General features: G+C 44.6%; 1 protein-coding gene across 3 annotated transcripts in view; it reads left to right on the top strand.

Moving 5' to 3' along the window:
• Window positions 1–21367, top strand: part of PRKG2 (protein kinase cGMP-dependent 2) — a 710215-nt gene that overhangs the window by 262154 nt on the left and 426694 nt on the right. For all 3 annotated transcript variants that reach the window (XM_069626564.1, XM_069626566.1, XM_069626565.1), the window contains exons 6-7: window positions 5087–5164; window positions 5752–5846. In XM_069626564.1, the coding sequence (XP_069482665.1) occupies window positions 5087–5164; window positions 5752–5846 (173 nt within the window). The remainder of the gene's footprint in view (window positions 1–5086; window positions 5165–5751; window positions 5847–21367) is intronic.

The raw sequence follows: 21367 nt of genomic DNA on the forward strand, positions 1-21367 counted from the left end.
TGCATCTTTGCTTCGCAGACATTTCTTGTTAACCTGGTGGAAACCAATTTTCAATATACAGCTCAAAATGACCACAATCTATCATTTATAAAATGGACATCATCAAAGCCAGCTGACTCTTATTATCTGGGAGTCGTTGAACCAGTAAACAAGGGAAACCAGGTACGGGTTACCCCGAACAACATCCGAGATATTACAGACTCCTACTCGAACTTCGAAAACCGCCTTGAAGTGGATTATAGACCAATCTTAGAACCCTTTAGAAAGGCCAAAATAGGTGCTAAGCATTCCGGTGGAGGAGAGCTGTCATACTCATACATTTGATGCTTTACTGGTGGCGAAGCACAATACGGTCCGCAGAGCCAAAAGAACAGCTGCACGTTATAATACAGATCTTAACAGAACTCGAGCAAAAGAGGCGATAAGGAATTACAAGGATTGGCTAAGATCATATCGTCTTGCCCTCTATCAACAGGACTCAGAGGCTATGTTGAAGCAAATTAACAACAGTAACTCCAGAGAATTTTGGAAATTGATCAACCCACGGAGCAAAGTGACAGAATCAATTCTGTCAAACGGTATTGCAGAGTCTACGTGGATTCAATTTCGAGTCGAGCTTGTCAACTATACTGGTACCTACAACTACCCCCTGGGTTGATCTTCATGATCCAACCCGACATACTGTTATCTATAACAAAGCTGAAAAACTCTAGGGCTCCAGGGCCTGACGGCCTGTCAAATGAGAACTTAAAATCTGCTCTGGCGGACCGGGCTAAATTACTAAGCTTAATCTTTAAGAGATGCATTATTCAAAGGAGGATCCCGCCCTCCTGGACTTCAGCAGTGATCATACCTATCTTTAAAAAAGGACGGAAAGATGACCCAAGGAATTTCCGGCCTCTGGCACTACTGGATGTCATAGGGAAGGTCTATGGTAGCTTACTTCTGAAACATTTCCATCTCTGGGCGACGAAAGCAGCTTGTGAAGACCCTTTACAATCAGGGTTCAAAAAGGGAACAGGAACCAGCATTAACATCTTGCTATTGTGCATATTAAAAGCAAAAGCCCTGGAAGGGGACCAGAAATTCTACCTGGCATTCATAGACCTTAGCCAGGCCTTTGACATAGTTAACAGAGCGAAACTCTGGATAAAACTAAACGATTGCAACATTCCGCCGGAGATCCTGGGCCCTTTACAAGTTCTACACTCCAATACTAGTGTACAGATCCAGCTGAGTACAAGGGGGCTGCTATTTTCCGAGATACCAATATCCCGAGGAGTTAAACAGGGCTGCCCTCTTGCTCTGGCTCTTTTTTTGGCATACTTTGGGGACTACAAGGAAGCAAATGCTGAGACAAGATCTTTTCCTCCAGTAATTGGAAAAACGAAAGTTCCTAGAATCCTTTACGCAGATGATCTGATACAACTTGATCAGACGCCAATTGGCCTACAACGCCAGCTTACTTCTCTAACCAAATATACTAAAGACAATGATCTGGAAGTCAATAAACAAAAAACAAAGATAATGGTCTTTGAAAAAAGGAGACGGAAAAGAGGCAACCCAACATGGTTCTTGTCAGGTGAGAAAGTGGAACAGGTCTTGGATTGCAAATATCTTGTGGTCTTGATCGACTCTCCGCAAGAAGACACAGCAATGCAATCTCATCTGTATGCAAAAATGAGAAATCTCATCTCACAGGTTAAAATCCTGGATAAGAAATACGGTCGCTTTTCACTGATGCCACTACTCAAGTTCTACCGTGGGAAAGTGATACCTACAATCACTTATGGAGCTGACGCTATGCCATCTCTGTCTGATCTAATATGGCCTAGATTGGAAAGTATTTTCTGGTGATCAGTTCTTAATCCCGAATTCCACACTGATAGTGCAGGTCAGACGAGAACTTTCCCTATCATCGTTGGTGGCAATAGTAACTAGAGATACTATAATGTTATATCGGAAGATTAAGGACCCATCTACTCCAATGATTTTTTCCTTGGTCCAAGAAGAGCTGAACTCAGGCAAGTGTAAAATGATGACTATTTGGGAGAACAGATGTAAACAAAACCTAGAAGTCTGTGGCAGTTCAATTGAAGAACTAGTTGCAAATCCAACTAAAACAAAAAAACGCTTAGACGAAATAGATTGGATTGAGACGCTGGAGAAAGCACCCACCTATAAATTGACCCAGCATCTGCCAATAACGGTCAGAAAACTGAACGAAGTCCAACCATTCCTTATAAAACATCCAAGTAGGAAAACGAGATCAACACTTCTCCGAGCAAGACTGAATCTATTGCCTACAAATGAGATCCTGAAGATAAGAGGAGCCTCTGCGACTAACAGTTGTCGCTTTTGCAATTCAAAGCAAACTATAGAAACGCTGCGGCACCTCTTACTATCGTGCCCGGGCAAAAGCCTATACCGGACCCCATACTTGTTGCATCACTTGGAGAATGCTTACTTGACAGAAGAAGAGCTGTGGTGGGAGCGGTTAATAGGGGGCCTCAGACCTCCAAGGGTGATAGCAGCTACTAAAATTTTGGATTTCATTTTTAAGGACAAAGCAACGGAGCTCTTGCCAGAGGCTTAGAACCCTCTACAATCTACGAATTCTACAATCTAGAGGGTCCTGGTCTCTGTTGTTGTTAACCTTGAGTTACTGTAGCTTAAACTGGTGTTCATTTCTATTTCTACTTCTACTTCTTTTTCTTTCTTCTTCTTCTTCTTCTTCTTCTACTTCTTCTTCTTCTTTTTTTCGGTACTACTTTACTTTGATGTATAAATTTGTTTCTTGTAAAAATCACTTCGGTGATTAAAACTCATAATAAAAAAATAAAAAAAGCCCCAACTATACCATATGGACCTTCCCAAGCTTTGGAGAGCAGACCCTGTAGAGGAAGACAGTGCCATTATGGCCATCCTTTTATTGGGAAATGATAATAACAGTAGCCTTATTGCTGAGAATCTCAGCCAAACCCAGCAGTGAGACCTCCAGGATTTATTGGCCGAGTTCCTCAAGGTCTTCTCCAAAGAAACAGGAATAGTTAAACACTTCTTCTGCCATATAAGAAAACCTCCTGAGCATTAAGTCAACCTGAAACCCTATAGCATCCCAGAAATCATTGAGGAAGAGATATTGAAAATGATGAAGAAGGGTGTAATTGAGCCATCAAGGGTTATTGGCAGGTCCCACTGAATCCCTCTGATAAGGAGAAAACTGCCTTTAGCACTCCCCAGGGTTTATTCCAATGTACGGTGCTCACTTTCGGGCTACATGGGGCTGCGGCCACTTTCCAACAGCTGATGGCTAAGATCCTCTGACCTTATTCCACCAGCACAGAGGCATATCTGGACCGTATTGTAATACACAGTAATAGTTGGGAAGAACATTTGTACCATCTATTTGAGATTACCAGAGCCTGGAGGAAAGCTGACCCCAAGAAATGCCATCTCACTCAAAATAAGGTAAAATATCTGTACTACTTTGTGGGTAGTGGTCACCCGTCCGTATATTCCAGCTGAAAGTTGTTTCCTGGGAACAAAGTTATGCAAATGTGGAGCTAGAGGCCCTGGATATTGAGTGGGCCAACACAAATCTGCAATATTACCTGGCAGGATGAAGGTTTAGACTTATTAGCAAACCAATCCCCCTATAACTTGGATGTATTTGACGATGGACCTCAACGCCAGGGTGATGAGCTGGTTTCTAGACTTACAACCCTCCTGCAAAGCGGATCGCAAAGTGGCTGCCAAGTGAAGCCGATTGCACGGCGGGTGCCTGCTCTTACCGGCTCGCTGTGGATTGCAGGCTGTTTCCTTGTTGTTTCCTTGCTCCTCGCATATCACCCATAAAACCTACAGGTCCCGCGAAGCAGACCGCAAAGTGGCTGCCAAGTGAAGCAGTCTGCAGTCCGCGGGGTAAGGTGAGGAGGGATATTCTTTCTCAATCTCATTGTCTACTTCTTGTGAGCCTTACTGACCTCCCTTTTCAGGTTCTGCAGGTTAATCTCCTCTGCATGGGCGGCAAGGGTGTCCGCAAGCATGTTCAGCTAGTGATCTGAAAAACGCTTTTTGCGCAGGCGGGAGGTTGTTTTCCTGGTAGCCTTTGACATGGTGAAGGGATTGGCACTGGTCTCTCTTGAACACAACTGGTGGTTTGGGAGGATTGCAATGGATTGTGTTTTTAAAGATGGCCGCCGGCGCATTTCCCATTCTGACACGATGACCTTACTTCCGGGGCCGGTATTACGAGCCCGGTATTAGCATTATGTTAATACCGGGTCGGTAATAAGGGGTGCCTCATAGGCGGAGGCGGTATCGGCGGGTCCCGTGATGGCACTATGGGGGGGTTGGAGGGCCTTTAGCGCCATGGCGGTATGGCGATTACCGGCATGGGAGTTCGCGTGTGCTCGCGCACTCGTAATCACCCACTATTAGTGCCGTCATACAAGCACGGACCCGCTAGTTCCTCCATGCCGGAAAGACCCCGTTTTTACCGCGCTCCTTGTAATGAGACCCATTAACTCTCAGAAGACTGCTTTGAAAAAACACTTTTAGGCACTTTGAGCACACAGTTTGATGTTAAGGCTTGTTAAAGCTAGCTCAGAGATACCAGGAGGCTGTGTTTTGGGCGGGGGGGGGGCAGGGAGTGGGTGGGAATGGCAATAGGAATTAACATGACCATGGGCAGTCAGTTGGTGGGCAAATAACCAAACAACACATACACGCTGTTCCTCCTCCTCACATTCTATTTCGCCCTAGCTGTACTCTAACGCATTCGTTTTAGAGTAAAAAAACAGAAACTGAAATCCTACATGAAGGGCCCAAAAACCCTTAAAAAAGAGACAGAGGCAGCTTCTAAGAATGCCTTTTCATGCAATCGTTGAAACAAGATTTTGTAGTAGGGTATGTGGAATCAGGAATGTGACAGCTACATATTGTAAAGGGCTTGGTACATGCTTTTCCCTTTGTGTTGTGCCTGAGAAGCCCCTCTGTTAAGTCTTGATATGAACAATGTGCTTATATTTTAAAAAATGCTCCCAGTGACGACCCATGCTTCTTCTTGCCTCCCCTGCCACAGGAGTACTACGACAAAGGCGACTACATCATAAGGCAAGGAGAGGAGGGAAACACGTTTTTCATCATAGCAAGAGGACAGGTAAAATTCAGATAGAAACATTAACAATGTCTACCAGATTGCAATGGGTATCATGATGTAAACATGTGCAAGAACACACACACATACGGCCTTCCAGGCCAGAAGGCAAACGGAAATGGGATTGTAGTGCTCGCAAAATCCTCAAGCATGATCAAGGGCTGCTCTTTTGGCCTGGGGCAGAGGTAAATTGGTAACACAACACAAGAGTGCCGGAGCCATTTTGGATTCCCTGGGGGACTCAAATTGACAGCGCACGCACATGAAATAGAAAGCTCTGGACCGTTGAACACCTGGGACCATGAGCAGCCACCACAGCTGTTCCTTCTCGTTTAGCGCATGCGTGAAAAGAACAGAAAAAAAAGCGTGCGTACTCTGCCGCTTACTGAACTACCTTGTGTGGCAATGGTCTTCCAGGAACCCAGACGGTTATTGGTCAATGGCACCTTCTGTCTATAAATGGATTTAGCGGTTTGCAGGATACAGCCAATTATTTTATATTTCACAGGCAGGACACCCTCTTCATTGTGGCGGTAGGCGGATGGTCTTTGTCACGCATTACAATTCACAGGGCTGTTTTTTATTCCCAGGTTCAAGTCACCCAGACCGCCGAAGGCCACGAGGAACCTCAGTTCATTAAAGCTCTGGGGAAAGGGGACTCCTTCGGAGAGAAGGCGCTCATCAGGTCAGCTCTTCACATTATGCATGGATCTTTGGGGGAAATTACACACTGTGTAGATTTGTTGGAGAACACACTCTGATCTCTCACATTTGTAAGAGATCAACTTTTTAATTGTGGGTTTTTAAGACATTTTGATCAAGGGTGAGGGTGAGGAGTAATGCATGCATCACAACAAGGCCACGATGAAGAGTGATGGCTGGAAGGTTTCGAATGAATCAGAAGCGGCTAGCAGAGCTCTGGGCCGCCGTGCAGACCATTGTCTTAAGCCTGCCATGCCATTATGGAAAGCAGGCTTGGCCCCCAATCCAAAAACGTTGGTCTAGCCCAAATTGCTAGGTCACGTCCCTTCTTCTCTCATTGCTGTGGGTAAGCTTCCAACTAGAGCAGTTGGTCAGTAATAGCACTTTCTCCATGTAAGAAATATCATGGGTGAAATACATTCAAAAGTAAGGTTACCCAATGGCTCCTTGTCATCTGGTACAACAGGCCCCAGTCCTGAGATTTATTTCTCCATCAAGTGCATTTCGGGACTTGTAGTTGTGGGCAACCTCAATTTAATAACATGCACTTTAGTAAATCGAGACCAAGAAGATAGCACAGGAATAAGGTGCCCCCAGTGACACTGAGGCGTCTAATGACCTCATGTTTAAGGGGATGTGATGAGGAAATGGTGTGTATAGATTCTGAAGGACAGCAAGTTCACAGAGAGCATGGTTCAGAATAATTTTTTTCTATCTATTAGCTTTCCTTCGTTTCTTTTGCCTAATGTCACTTTGCCGGTTTTGTGCCGCTTTTTCCCACCTTATTTTAATACAAAAAGCAGGGGGAGCTACTCCACACCCCCTTTGCTCCCCTAACCCCCGCCCCATTATTTACCATACGCCAACTTACCACATATAGATTTATGGTAAAAATAGGTGGTAAAAGAAATCGGTGGAAAAAAATGTGCAAATTGCCATTAGGGCAAAACTGAGGAATACCAATTATTTTCCTTGCATTTTATCCATATAATTTAGTTTTCACACCTACCACTTCACTCATAAGATTTTACATGTATACTTTACTGTCAGTATCATTTACAGGTGCGTTTTAGTTGAAGGGTGAGCCAGCTGTGGGCACCCCTGCCCACTTCCTTCGGCATGGCCGACGTGGAATATTGGTTACCGCCTGAGTCCTCTGCTTTACATGCAATCCACAATTTTAAGAAACTGTTTTGGGAACTGAAGGAAGACAAGGTGCTAAAAAGGGTTGGGGAGTGGGAGCCAGATGTGCCTGGAATACCTCAGATAAATAGGCAACGTGTTTGGAGCCATACCTAGCACAGGTGTTTGACAAAAGGGTCAGAGCGCTGCTTAGAACAGCCAGTCTGTGCCCCCTGCCAGTACTGGACCTGACAGGGCAAACGAGGTGTATGGAAAACCCAGATTTCATGTGCTAGTGCGATCAGGAGGAAGTGGAGGGAGGGGATCACTTCCTGTTCCTCTACTCCTGATACTCAAGGTTGACCAAAGAACATGCTGCGTGAGGGCGGTACGCGCTCAGCCACAGAGGTGCATGCCCTGCAGCTCTTCCGGGACCCCGGTCGTGATCTTTGTCACATTGCTGTGCCTATTAGTAGCTTGAAGTCACCGGGATCCCTCACTCGCTAGAGAGAAGATGCCATCTTAGAACATACCCTCTGCCAACAGCAGGGTTTTTAGCTGCACCTCAATGAAATAATTTTGGGTTTTCAGGACATTGGTTGAATGGGGTTATATGTGATCTTACCGACCACAATTAGAGAGAAGTACATTTCATCGAGGACAAAACACTGAAAAACATGGAATATTTGTTTAGTTTTTTTTTATTTGAGGGATCCCCCAAACCACCTTTTCGTCCACCCTTTTAAAGCCACCCTGGCCCCAATGCCGACCCATTTTCACCCCTTACCCCACTACCTTTTATATATTTATTTAATCTTTTCAGCATTTTTCAGTGTTATTGTCCGCTCTGTTATGTACCACTCTGTTTTGTTTGCAAGCAAATGACTGGATACTGTTTAATGGATGTTTCATAAGATGCAATCAAATGTTTTTATCGTGATCCATACGTTTTTACGTTTTGTATTTATATGCTACAATGGTCCCTTAAATGATCAATAAAGATTGATTTCTGGAATTGCGCTGGATGTTTCTCAGGATCTGCACATTTCCTCGTGGTCGCCATTACTGAATCTAATCAGTTTTCCTTGCTCTAGTTTTTACTTCCCCTGACGATTAAGTCAACTTGCTTAATGTGTTCACTTCAAAAGCCGTCTATCAAATTTAGGGGCATGGGCTGTGTCAAGGTAGAGGCCATGAGAAGTAAACACCAGATCATATTAAGGTACAATCTAGTTGTAGAGTGTACATCATGGCGTGTGGAAGTGAATGTGCTGATATAATATGTAATAAAAAGTCAAATGTATTTTTAAGGAGTTGATGAAGGTAGTACGTGGCTCTGTAAGCTATAAAACAACCATTTAAATTCAAACAGTGAAACAATGCCAATGGTAGCTGATATTACCTTAATCAGCAGAGGCCAATGCCCTACACCGCTTGGCATTTCCTGAGACCTAACATATAGATATTTTTAGCTCAGCCCTCCTTCCAGTTTAACATTAAATGCAAAAATAGAGATCACAAGAGGTCAAGTTGTCCTTGTTCTTTCAAATGCGGGAAGTGGATTTCTCGGATCTTCAAGACCTTGGAGCCCATTACAGGCAAACGCCTCATGAGCCCAACATCAGCATTTTGTTGTATTCTAGTAACTCTGTATGGTTCCATCTGGTATGAGAGCTGTGGGTCTGTGAGTGGAGCTTGGAATGTTGTGTGAGGCATGGAAGGTGGGGAGTGAGAGGGTTCCAGGTTGGACGGTTAGGGACTTGCAGAGAGGGAGCCTAGGGTAGAGGCAGCATGCTATTGATCTCCTATTCTCTCCTTCCTACTGAAGCTGTAACCAATAAATAAGCATTTACCTTTTATAACCCTGGCTCCCTGGTGGTTACTGTGTGTCCTGCTTGTAGTTGATATCACCAGAAGATACATCACATTTCTTTGTGTGGTTGTACACTATCCCCTAAAGAAATCACCTTTCGCTCCTAGCAGACCCACACCTTGAGCACAGCACCTGCATATGAACTTCCGCCATGTCTGCATATTGGGAGATCCGAGTATCTGGGAGGATGACCTTTCAAACATCCCCTTTCAAGGGGTAATGGAAGACTTGGATCTCTTACACGCCACCCATTTTCCATCTTGTTTTCGTGCTCGCCAACAAACTCACCACCACTCATGTAAAGCCACTATTCTGATCTAACGAGTTTGGTGACAAGCTGCAGAGCAAGTCAGAGGCATTCACTTGAGTTGCTAGTTCTGGTTCAGGAAACACAAACAATACTGATTTTCATAGATTTCTGGGTGCATCATCCTCCATGGCCTGAAAGACGGGGGTCATTACGAGGTTGGAGGTAAGGGATTACCGGCACATGTAAGGGTGCTGATGCCGGTAATCCCTTACCTCGGTATTCCGAGTTCCCTTTGCGGGTCCTTCCTTACCTCCTGCTTTTAGCAGGAGTTAAGTACGGGACCCGCAAAGGTACCTCGGAGGTAATTACGGTACCGTAATTTACGGTGCCGTAATTACCTCCTTCCCCATTCCCATTGAGCCCAATGGGGCAGAAATGGGAATGGGGAAGGGCAAAAGGTGAATGGGGAATTACTGGTCCCTTCAACCCTGGAATGGACCGGTAATTACTCCATTCACCATGCCGGACTTGAGACGGTTTCGGAGTCAACCATGGAACTAATTACTCCATGGTTAGCTCCAAACCCGGAATGAGGCCCAATACCTTCCTACACCCTCATAGGTCCTTGCCAGAATAGAAACTGAGGTGACCTTAGCCAAAGGCTCCACTGATTGAAAAATAAAAATGATCTACCATAGTGCCGTCCAATAAATGTTTTGAAAGGAGCCTCTCCACAGTAATAAGATGGGGTAAGCTTTTGGGAAGGAGACAGTCAATAAAACAGCATGCTTAATTCATCCCAATGCCAATATTCCAATCCCATGTCTACAGTGGAGTAACTTTGCTGAAAATATCGGGGGGACATGACATCTGAAGAAAAGGTGCCCCAGCCAAATGAATGGGGGACAAAATGGTGTGCCATGAAAGTTGGGGGGGACAAACACCCCTGTACCCCACCCCCCTAAAATTACAGCCATACACATTTACTATCTCTGTCCCACCTCCTGTATGTTAAATTGTTTTGTAACTAATGAAGGTCAAGCCATCTCTCATACCCCTCCTTCCATCCCTGGCCTCCTCAACCACCCTCCCTGCTCTGTCTTCTGCCTTGGATGAAGCTAAGGCCATTTACTCCGTCAACCTTATCTCCTTGCTCCGGTCCCACCCCAACAAAATCTACTCTGTGCTTCAATATATGCAGCGCCTGCTCTCAATCAGTAGCCCCCACTCAGTCTACTAATTACTTCACCCTCTTCTTCTTATCCAAAATATCCAGATGGCAACCCGTAGGCACCGCAGCGTAAGCGACCGCATACAAGCTCAACAGGTGCGTCCATGTATGCTGCACGGCTTTCTGCACACCGGCAGCTGCTTCCACCCTCCATCACTGCAGTGCCTTCCAACTCTCTATCCCAGAACTCCATTGCTCAAACCCACATGTTGCACAACCTGCTGGCCAAGACACAACACATCCCCCTCCCCATTAACTAAATAACAAAGTACATTTAACCAGCAAAACAAATTACTCTTTGCCCCATTTTTATCCACTCCCAGTCACCAGTTTGGATTTTCATGTAATCAGATGGTTTTTAAATCCCTCTGCTTTAGTGTATTTAGCTTGTCCTCCCAGGATACGCAATCTAATCGCGCCTGCGGTAACACATTCAAGGTCGAGCCAAGGATTTACTCATGCAGGTTTAATTTTCGTGTTGGATTCCCTAGCTCTCATGAGGCAGAAGGGAGACAGGTGTGACAACTTATTGAGGAGGCATCCCAATTCTCCAAAACCTTTCCTCCAATGCCTTGCTAATTTCCATGATTGGGAGTGTTAAAAGGGGTGTTGTTACTCATTTACACCCATGTTCCAAGAATCTAGGGTGGATATAACTAATGATCTTGGGACGATGTGGATATGTGCTCTTTTACACTATGCTTGTTAATGTGTGTATCTTACAAAATGTGGATTGCACCATAAGATTTGATCAGAAGTGAAACGATTTTACTTGTTTATACAATAAAAGTTTGTATTTGCTTTGGTTTCTGATAATGACCCTCGGTGGTGACGGGTACAGTGGCATAAGTAGGTGTCAGGTTTCGTTGGTTTGCGGCTTGTCGACGGTTGATTCTTCGGTGCTGCAGCAAAGATGACAGGCTGGCTTTGGTGAGTTTTAATCAAGCACTGGACCTCTCTGCCGGCCACCACCAAGTTCGGACCTTCAGGATTCGTTCCTCGATGCAGAGCGGTGGGAAACCCACCAGTGGGCACTTCTCTGCAGTTTTGCGATACTGGTCTTCTTCAGCCGGAGAAAAGTGGACAGATTTCGAGGTTGCAGTGCCACTTGAAGATTTCTTCAGTTGTTTGGAACTTGACACGCTCTGGGCGTCAAGCAGCACTATGCCAGGGTATCCCCTCTTCTCAGCGATACACTGCAATCTGGCTTTCAACAGTCACAGACAGCCCTTGGACCCTGGACAAAACTTGTGGACTTTTTGGGCTCAAGATGTCCGGTCACTCGTCTTCTGGACTCTCAAAGATACCTCTGTAGGATGGCAGACAGTGTGAAGGCATCATGAAGAAAGACACAGAAAACAGACTTAAAGTTCAAAATAAGATAATGTATTAAAGCAATGTCAGGATGGTTGAAGGCCTAACTTGCCCTATGCTAAGGTGGGATTTCCCTAACTGAATGAAACTAGGGAAAGTCAAAGAGTGCAGCTTAAAATCTATCTGTGTCCAAAACCTTTCTTTGGCCTCTCAACTAAAGCTAAACCATGTGTAGGAATGTCAGTAATCAAAGAAATGGTGTTCAACACAAAGTCTGATCTTCTTCCAACTCTTACCCTCCTTTTCGGCTCCCCTTCCCCAAGTTCAAGAAAGTTCCACAAAAGTCTTAAGATTACTTTTCTGAAGTTTAAGGCAATACAGTTCTGCACAATCCTTGGGTTTCCCTTCCCCAAATTCTAAGCAACAAAGTTCAAAAGAAAAGGGTCTTGAGGCTCTGTCCTCAAGACAGCGTTTGTAGTGTCTGAGGTCTCAGGGTTCCCTTCACCAAGACTTCAATACCACAACTGATATTTGTTTCAGTCTTTCAAAGTTCAACACAAATACAGGCCAACTTGACCCTCCTTCTGGTTTGCATCGCCGGGTTACTTGTAGTGCTTCTTCTGGATGTATTTCACAATGTCTTTGGCTTTCACACTTGAGGGTTCCCTGGTTTAGGCGCAGTTGACAGACCCCACAGTCCACCCATCACAGGTCGCACAATCAGGAACCCAAGGGTCTTTAGCCCACACAGGTTCTTCTGTTTTACTCCTATGTACAGATTCCACTTCACTTGGCTTCTCTTTGTCGGCCTCTTGGCTTTGCCATCATTTGTTGCACACCTCTGTGCCAGTTTTCGGCCTTTTAGCACTGTACTCCTTCATAAAGTTCACTGCCCCAACCTTTCTGTGATATTCTTTCACACTTGCACTCTTTTATGAAGATTGGGTTTAATTGGGCACTTTCCCTTTTATCCTTCATCCGTTATAAGTTTGGCCCATATTCAATATTCATAACTTGTTCTTGTTTCGCGTTTTCATTCAGTTCAAAATTCAATATATATATATAGTTTAGTGTTGGTTCAAGTTTTCATTCAGCAAAGTGTTTAAGATGCATATTTTATCTTTGATTCGAGTTTTCATTCAATTTGGTATTCAACATGTATATTGCAGCTTTGTTTCATGTTTTCATTCCACTCGGTATTCAATAAACATTGTACGGCAGTTCATTATCTGGGCGCAGCCTTCCCGAGGTGCCCCTGCTTCTAGTGACCTCCCCGACACTCACTGGCTTTTGGCGTCCTCTCCGGCGGCTCCTCTTGCCTTCGGGCTGCTTCTCCTGTCAACGCCAGGGCCTCCGCTTCCCCGACACAAATGTGGACGGCATCCCTTCTTTCCTGCTTGCCGGCAGGATTAGCAACAGGCTTCCCAATATTGAAGCTCCCACATCTGTGGTAACTCCACAGCTCCTTGGGGGATCGGGCCGGTGTCCTGGCTTCCTTGCAGGCCCCACCACGGCCTTCCCTTCATGGGTCTCCTGCTGGTTTCTCCCTGACAGGTCTCCCTGTTGCTCCCTATGCTGTTCTCTGGATCTCATTTATACACCTGCAACCACTTGACAGATTGCAAGTGTGGATTCCTAATTAGATTTGCCTGACCATAGTTAAAGGGGCATGCCTCGCCCTCACAGCTCTCTGCAGGCATCTTCATTGTCCCATTACCAAAGTGGTGGAATGGAGTTTGAGTGTTTATTGCGCTTAGTTGCCTCTTCCTCGTCCAAGTACTTTCAAGGCTCAAATGTGGGGGAATGCGGGAAGCTGATTTACAATAGCCTATAAAGGAGGGGGAGAGGGAGGGTGGTCATCAATTGGGAAAGGGGGATACCATGTCTCTCCTGTGGGCACCCCCTCCCAATCCCCAAGGACCTGCCACCCATATTATCTTCCCTCACTTCCCCACCCCCAGGGTCAGGGTCCAAAAAGCAATGGCCTTTCCCTGGCCACCTGAGAAGAGGATCCAGGGGTAGTAGGAGTGAGAATAACCCCAGGTTTCTCACAACAGACAGGACTGGCTTCAAGGACACTTCGGGTGAAGAACAGCAGTTGCGCCATGTCCCCCCATAGCTACACGAAGAGGTTGCCAATCCAGGTCCTCTCTTGATCAGTCCTTGAATCAGCACTGCATCCTTTGGATCTTGTGAAGAGTGGCAGCTGCAGACTTCTTCCTCCAGCTGGGTTCAGGATACACCTCCAGGAAAACTGCAAGCCCCTGGCACAGGGGTAAGTAAAGGGTCTTCTGTTATACACAAATCCCCACATTCACTCAATCTGAGCTAGACTCAGTCAGCCAGTTACGCAGCACCCAATCAGGATCATAGGCATTCAGGCCATTCACCCAAAACCAGATGCCTAAAACAGTTGATGTGTATTGGGGGAACCTCTCAGCCTTTCAGAGCACACACTGCATTCACTCCAGTTTCAGACAGGACTGGCTTAGGCTGACCATAGGCATTGTGACACAGAACCAATCCCAGACACCCACAACACAGAATGTGAGTTGACGACTCTTTCCATCCATCAGGTCCCAGCCCTAGGGTGTACCCACAACAAGCAGTCTCTGGGAAAGGCAGCCGCAGAGGCATATATGGTCCTTCCACCCAACATCCAATCAGGGTAAAGGAACAGAGCCAGGGTTTCTCAGGACTTTGAGAAACAGGAAAGGAAGGCAGTGGCCGTAGTTACCTTTATTCAGGAATCCATTGATTCCTATGGCAGGGCATGGGTGACCCAAAATGGGGGAGACCCAGAACTCAATAACACATACCCTGCTCTGTGGAGCAACTAGCGCCCCAAAACACACACTAGGTATACGAGGGGGTACATGTACCCATGGGTGCCATAAGGGTATCCATGAGTAGTGCTCACCAAGAAAATTAAAGATGAAGAGCTGCACTGCAAGGGGTCCAAAGTGGACACCTGTTCAGAAAACACACATAAATCTCACCCAGGAAAGTAGGGGGGAAAGGACAAGGAGGCCCTGTCCCTTAAAAGCATTTCCAGCATCACATCCCCACACACAGGCTAATAATTCCTTTTTGATAACAGAATATTTGGATTCAGTAACTGAAATTGCTTTGGTAGGATGACAATGTTCTCCTCTGCCTTTGTTATTTGGGAAATGACTGCCCCTAACCCTCATTGGCTAGCATCTATAGTTTACTTGACTGCTTTGCCAATTGCAAACCCTTCTAAATGTGGTGCATTTCACATCCCCTCCTTTATTTCCTTCATCGCTTCTTCAGGCTCCTTGCCCCATTCAAACTTATCTTCCTTTTTCAACAGCATTCTTATCACAAAATCCTTTATGAATTTTTTATAATACTTGGCTAGACCCAGAAATGATCTAACCCTGTCCTTATTCGTTGGCGTTGGGGCGTCTCTGATAGCTGTCATCAAATCAATTTTGGGCCTGTATCACTTGTCACTTACCACATGCCCAAAAAAGTAAACTTACCCTTCTCTAATTTTACATTTGCTAGACTCGAACCTTAACCTCTTGTCTCTAAGTCTGTTTAAATCTGTGTGCAATCTGCTGTCATGCTCACTTCTCCCTTTCCCGTACACCCAATTGTCATCTTGGCATACCATTGTCTCGGAAAGTCCTTTTAAAACATGTGCCATAATTCTTTGAAATACTGCAGGGGCAAGACCAAACAGCATTCTACAACATCTGTACAACCCAAACGGTGGTATGAAGGCCATGAGATCCCTGCAGTCCTCTGTCAGTGTGATCTGTTGGGAAGCCACCAATAAATCTATGGTTGCAAATAGATTGGCACCTTGCAGACAATTGATCATGTCCAAGATGACAGGCAAGATATACTTATCCACTACTATATTTCTAGTCCACACAAATCCTGAGTTTACCACTCTTCTTTACTGCAATTACCATGGGGCAAATCCATTTTGCTGACTATTTTTTCCCTATTATGCCTCCTTTCGCCAATGTATCTGATTCCTTTCCTACTTTGTCTGCAAGCACAAAAGACACATGCCTCAACTGATAAACTGATGATTCTGCTTATGGTTTACAAATAATTTTGTGGGAATATCCTTTCAAACACCCTGTCCCTGTTTGGAAATGTTAGGAAATCGTTCTTGTTCTAATTTCTCCTTGGCTTATGTGCTTAAAGCTGGTCCATCATGACAAGGGTCCAGTTTTTAGGTGCTGCTCGATCCTTCAGTCCAGAGACCTCAACTCCTGTCCTTTCTGTGTACATCTTTATTTCTGCAGATCTGACCTTGAACACAATCATTGACTGAAACAACCCTATATTCTCAATGCACAATCCTTCAAATCTGTCAGGATTCGTTATGCCTGGTTTATTAAGTTTCGTGGAAAGTCCCCAACTCTGTAACTCTTCCCATTTGTCAGACATTATTATTGTATAAGGGGAACTGTCTACCATCATTTTCACTTTCCATTTATCTATTGTGATTTCACAACGTGTAACTTCTAAATCTGTATGGTTCCTCACTGTCATCACTCCCTCTTCTTCAGAGCTACTTCCTTCTTGTACTAAAACAACTTTTATTTTGCTCCTGCATTTAACTGCAAAATCGCTGGACAGTACTGTGAGCTGGCATGATGGCTGACTCTGACACATAAGTAACACTTTTTCCTTTCAGCCTCTGTCTCACTGCCACCTTTTGGTTGCCACTGCTTTCTGTTCCCTGTTAATGTTTCTGTTTTTTTTTACTCTCTACTTCCTGGCATCTTTGTCTCTTGCTGTCACTGCCTCTAGTTTCTTCTTGATCACACTTAATGTTAACCCGTCATCAACATGTTTTGAACTCTGCATTTAGTCTTGAAGTGTCTCCTTCTTCGATTTGATTTCCATAGAACACATCTGTGCATGCTCTATTTTCTTTGCAATGGCAATTGCTTCAGCTAAGGATGGGTCACCACAAATCCATAAATCCATAACCTTTCTTGTATTGCTGGGTTGTTCAGGTGCTTAATGATCTGATCACTAATCAGCTATTTTTTTTAATGCCTGCTTCATAGAAGTGTGCCCAATAACCTCGCTGTGAATTTAGTAGTGTTACCAATAGCTACTTTGTAAAAGTTGCATTTAGAAGTGTGCCCAATAGACACTCTGGAAAGTTGCATTTAGAAGTGTGCCCAATAACCTCGCTGTGAATTCAGAAGTGTGCCCAATAGCCTCTCTGGTAAATTGAATTTAGAAGTCTTCTCAATAGCCTCTCTGGAAAATTGATTTTAATAGTGCGCCCAGTAGCCTGTCTGTGGAAAATTTGAATTTAGAAATGTGCCCAATAGCCTCGCAATGAAAGTGGCATTTAGAAGTGTGCCCAATGCCCTCTGTGAAAGTTGATTATAGAAGTGTATCCAATAGACGCTCTGTAAAAAAAAATGCACTTAGAAGTGTGCCCAATAGCCTCTGGAGAAAATTGAATTTAGAGCTGCTCCCAATAGCCTTTTGAAAATTGATTATACAAGTGCGCCCAGTAGCCTCTCTGTGGAAATTGAATTTAAAAGTGTGCCCAATATCCTCTATGAAAGCTGCTTTAGAAGTGTGCCCAATAGCCACGCTGTGAAAGTTGCATTTAGAAGTGTTCCCAATGGCATCGGTGAAAGTTGATTATAGAAGTGTATCCAATAGACACTCTGGAAAGCTGCATTTAGAAGTGTGCCCAATAGCCTCTCTAGAAAATTGAATTTAGAAGTGTGCCCAATATCCTCTCTGGAAAACTGAATTTAGAAGTATGCCCAGTAGACGCTCTGTGAAAATTGCATTTAGAAGTGTACCCAATAGCCCTCTGCCCAATAGCCTCTCTGGTAAATTGAATTTAGAAGTGTGCCCAATAAACCTCTCTGTGGAAAATTGAATTTAGAAGTTCGCCCAGTAGCCTTGCTATGGAAAATTGAATTTAGAAGTTCGCCCAGTAGCCTTGCTATGGAAAATTGTATTTAGAAGTTCGCCCAGTAGCCTTGCTATGGAAAATTGAATTTAGAAGTTTGCCCAGTACCCTCTCTGGGAAAGTTGCATTTAGAAGTGTGCTCATTGAAAGAGCATATAACTCATCATATCATACCACCACGCTTACTCTCTCCTTACATCACCACTCAACTAGAACACAGTGATACTATGACACCATTCGGTATAACTGTTCTCATACCAACATCCGCCGCTTACTCCACATCATTCTATGTAAACACTGCTGGTATCACACCCCCAGCCAGGCGTTTTCCTCAGGCCTAACGCAGCCACATCCGTTCCGGATAAATCCTGCCAGAACGAACACATTCTCCTGATCTCTAAACCACCACATCTACAGCTAAGAAGCAGCTATTACACGAGTACCGCACGAGCTGCACACATACCAGGTGCTCACACGCACCTTTTGACTCTCCGTTCTCTCTCTACTGTTCTGAACTTCGGTTCCCAAGGGCGTTCAACCTACCAGCGCCTTCAGACCTTACCAATGGTATATAAGGCGCTATATAAGTGCAAAATAACATAACATAACATAACATCTCTGCACGATAACAAACATGTTTTAAGTGCTGGAGTCTAGTTTTCTGTACTTTCTTCCATTATTTGAATTCTGGAATAAAATGTTTATCTTTTTATGGCAACATTCATTTCAGGAGCATAATATGAACCCAATTGCTTGTCCGCTTTCTCACGCTCATCCACGTCACCTGCGTCCACTGCAGTAAATGGTGCCCGTTGTCAGTATTTGCATTGGCTTTCTCGCCATAGTAGATGAAGTATTAGGGATTTCTTCTTTTCAGTTGTCAGGCTGTCATGTTCTACTGCTTTGAGATCATTTCTGCAATTTTCTTTCAGCTCTATTCATGGATGGAAGGCTGTCCTGCGTTGTGTAGAAAACTCCTAGTAGGGTGGACCGTTACACATTGCATTTCCTGCTTAAATTATTGTCCTGCAAAAAACGTCTCTGTACGTTTGTCCTGTACTTTATTTTCTCAGTATTCATTTCCTTATTTTATGAGCATTTACAGTTGATTTATTATTTCTCGCAGTGTGTGTGTAGCTTTTTCTTTGATCATTCATGGAATCTTCTACATTGTTCTAAGAAACCTGCCCCAATCTTATAGTCCTTTCTTTGTGTTAAATGCTGATTCTGACACCAATCTATCAAGAAATATGTGTCAAACCTTTTTCAGACAATAGCCAAGCCACTCCAAATCCAAGTTTAGAGGTTTAGTGGTTCAAGATGACACAGGCCACCCAATAAGTTATACTTCACAGCACAGTCGACTTAAGAAAAATGGCTCCCATCTGGCAGTTACAGGCTCTGGAAGCCGTAATCTCCACAATATCAACTCTCACCTAGTTTCTTCTCCACACCCAGGCAAGCCCAAGATTGCCAGACCAATTTCTGAATCAAAATAACCCAACATCCATTTCAAGGTGAGCGCCCAAATAAAAAGAAAAGAGAGAATTGCAGAGCAGCACTGTACCCAGAGACGATCCACAACTCTATCCCCAAAGCCTACTAACCATCTCCTTTCTCAACCACCCTCACTCACCACACACTTGCCATACATGCCCCAGGTGGCTAGAGATCCCTCTTCTAAACACTCCTTAACCACACACCACTCTCAAAGCCACTCATAAACCCCCCTGCTTGCCTCAAACACCCAACTCAGTCAGTGGATGCCTACCATCAGCACAGAGTACGCCTCCAGTGAACATAGCAAAGCACACCCAGAAAGTGCACACACACAGACACCAGTTACTCCTGGTTCTACACACACCGACAGCTGATCACAACACGTCTCATGCCTCTTTCTACCCTGAACAAACCAACCCCACTTTGCCTTCCAGAGCCAAGAGAGCGCCTGGAGATCATGAAAATGGCTCTGGCGAATGGTATGAACATCACCATAACAACCTAACATGTTGCTGGGTCTTTTATTTCTCTAATGTGCAAGTGCTCGCATTGCACGTCCTGCCATATGGTTCGTTTAGTGCCCAGCGCAGGGCACTGTCTCTAGTTTTTCCTTACCTTATTTTCATAATCTTGAACCTGGTTGTGGGTGTTCTCAGCAGGTCTGACAGCTGTTGCCACCATGGACTCACGATCTGCTACTACATGCCCGGGTCCGTGCTACAGGCCTGCCTGTGTGGAGGCAGCTAAGTTTCAATTATTAATTTGAAATCCATTGTAGCACACCTGTGTCTGCTACCACCCGCAGTGCCTTCCAACCATCTATCCCAGTACCCCATACCTGGAAACAACACATTCCACATTCCAGGCTGGGAAATGTGGAACCTGCTGGCTGACGCACAACAGCAAGGGTCACGCAAACGACGGTCGCAGCAAAACCATGGAACGCGACTCCTCTTCGGTCTTTCTCTGAGAGCACCATAGTAAAACAGAGGACATTGACCCTTCAAACGGGCTACTTTATATTATCCCATTAAAAGCCAAAACGCCAAGATTTGCCTAAAATTGCTAGAAGTAAAATTAACTGAAAGCCCTTTCTGTGAATCTGTGAGCACGGCATCTTTGATAACATGACTCAAAATCCTCCTGTGCTCTCTTAACCGAATGTCAACTCTCTGGGCTGAATGTCCTGCCTAGCCCGCAGGCTCGGACGGTCCTATAGGCCAATAGGCCCATGGCTGAACCAAAAATGCAAAATGCTGGTGTGGGCCAGTTGTTTTGGTCAAAGTGGGCCACTTTTTAGGCCATTTTGGGCCAGTTGGATGAGTTACTTCACTTTGCGGCTAATAGTTTTGACCAGTGTTGCTGAATAAATATTCTTTACAAAATACATAATTTGCATCACATTTTATCAAAAAACTCCCCATTGGGTACAATTCAAACAGTGTCACAAAAGGAATGAATAGCCTTTTGCCACTGTGGGCCACTTTTTCATTGGTGCCTGAGACAATTTTATGGCCCAGTCCAACCCTGCTAGCATGCCTAGACCAGTGCACTCTATCAACGTGCTCGCCTTGGAAGCAAAACTACACGGAGTACCACAGGTTCGATCCCCGGGTCTGCGCTTAGAAACCTCTGGGTATTAAGCGCGTTCTAAATTACATGTCATATCATATCATTTAGCTGGTGTATTTTAGCAGCAGGCAAACAGAAAGGATTGTGTTAGTAATTGCTAATTTCCACTTCAATTTGTCTCCAGTGCAACATGTTTTGGCACAGTGCCCTATAATCACGTGGCCAGTACATGAATAAATAACAGTGATTAGTAACATTTCGTTGGCTACGACATTGTAAACTCAAAGCGAAGGAAGCAAGTCTGCATTTACAAATTCGACATCCCTTCAGTTTAACGCACAGTACCTGTCGTCTTTCAATTATATTAAAATTGTGATCTCCACGTGGAACCATTCCCATCCGAAGATCCTGTAAAGTTTGGTCTAATCTCTACACTCACCAACTGATCTCATGTGACAAACATGGAAAACAGACTCAATCTTTCTCATATTTGGCTTTGGGCCTCCCTTCATCAATAATCCCACTTGTGTCTATGGAGCAACCAAAAGTCCTTGCTGTATACCATGGTGCTCAAGTTTCATAGGGGCGCAATGTTAACAGAAGGCATAGAGGCCTTGTGTAAGTAAGGCTTTAATGCCTTCTATTAATGCCATAGCCCATTTTCAATCATTTGAATGGCGAAGAGGAGGGGTGGAACTCAACTT

This window comes from Ambystoma mexicanum, chromosome 6p (genome assembly GCF_040938575.1).
Source record: "Ambystoma mexicanum isolate Mex_15411 chromosome 6p, UKY_AmexF1_1, whole genome shotgun sequence".
Taxonomy (NCBI): Eukaryota; Metazoa; Chordata; class Amphibia; order Caudata; family Ambystomatidae; genus Ambystoma; species Ambystoma mexicanum.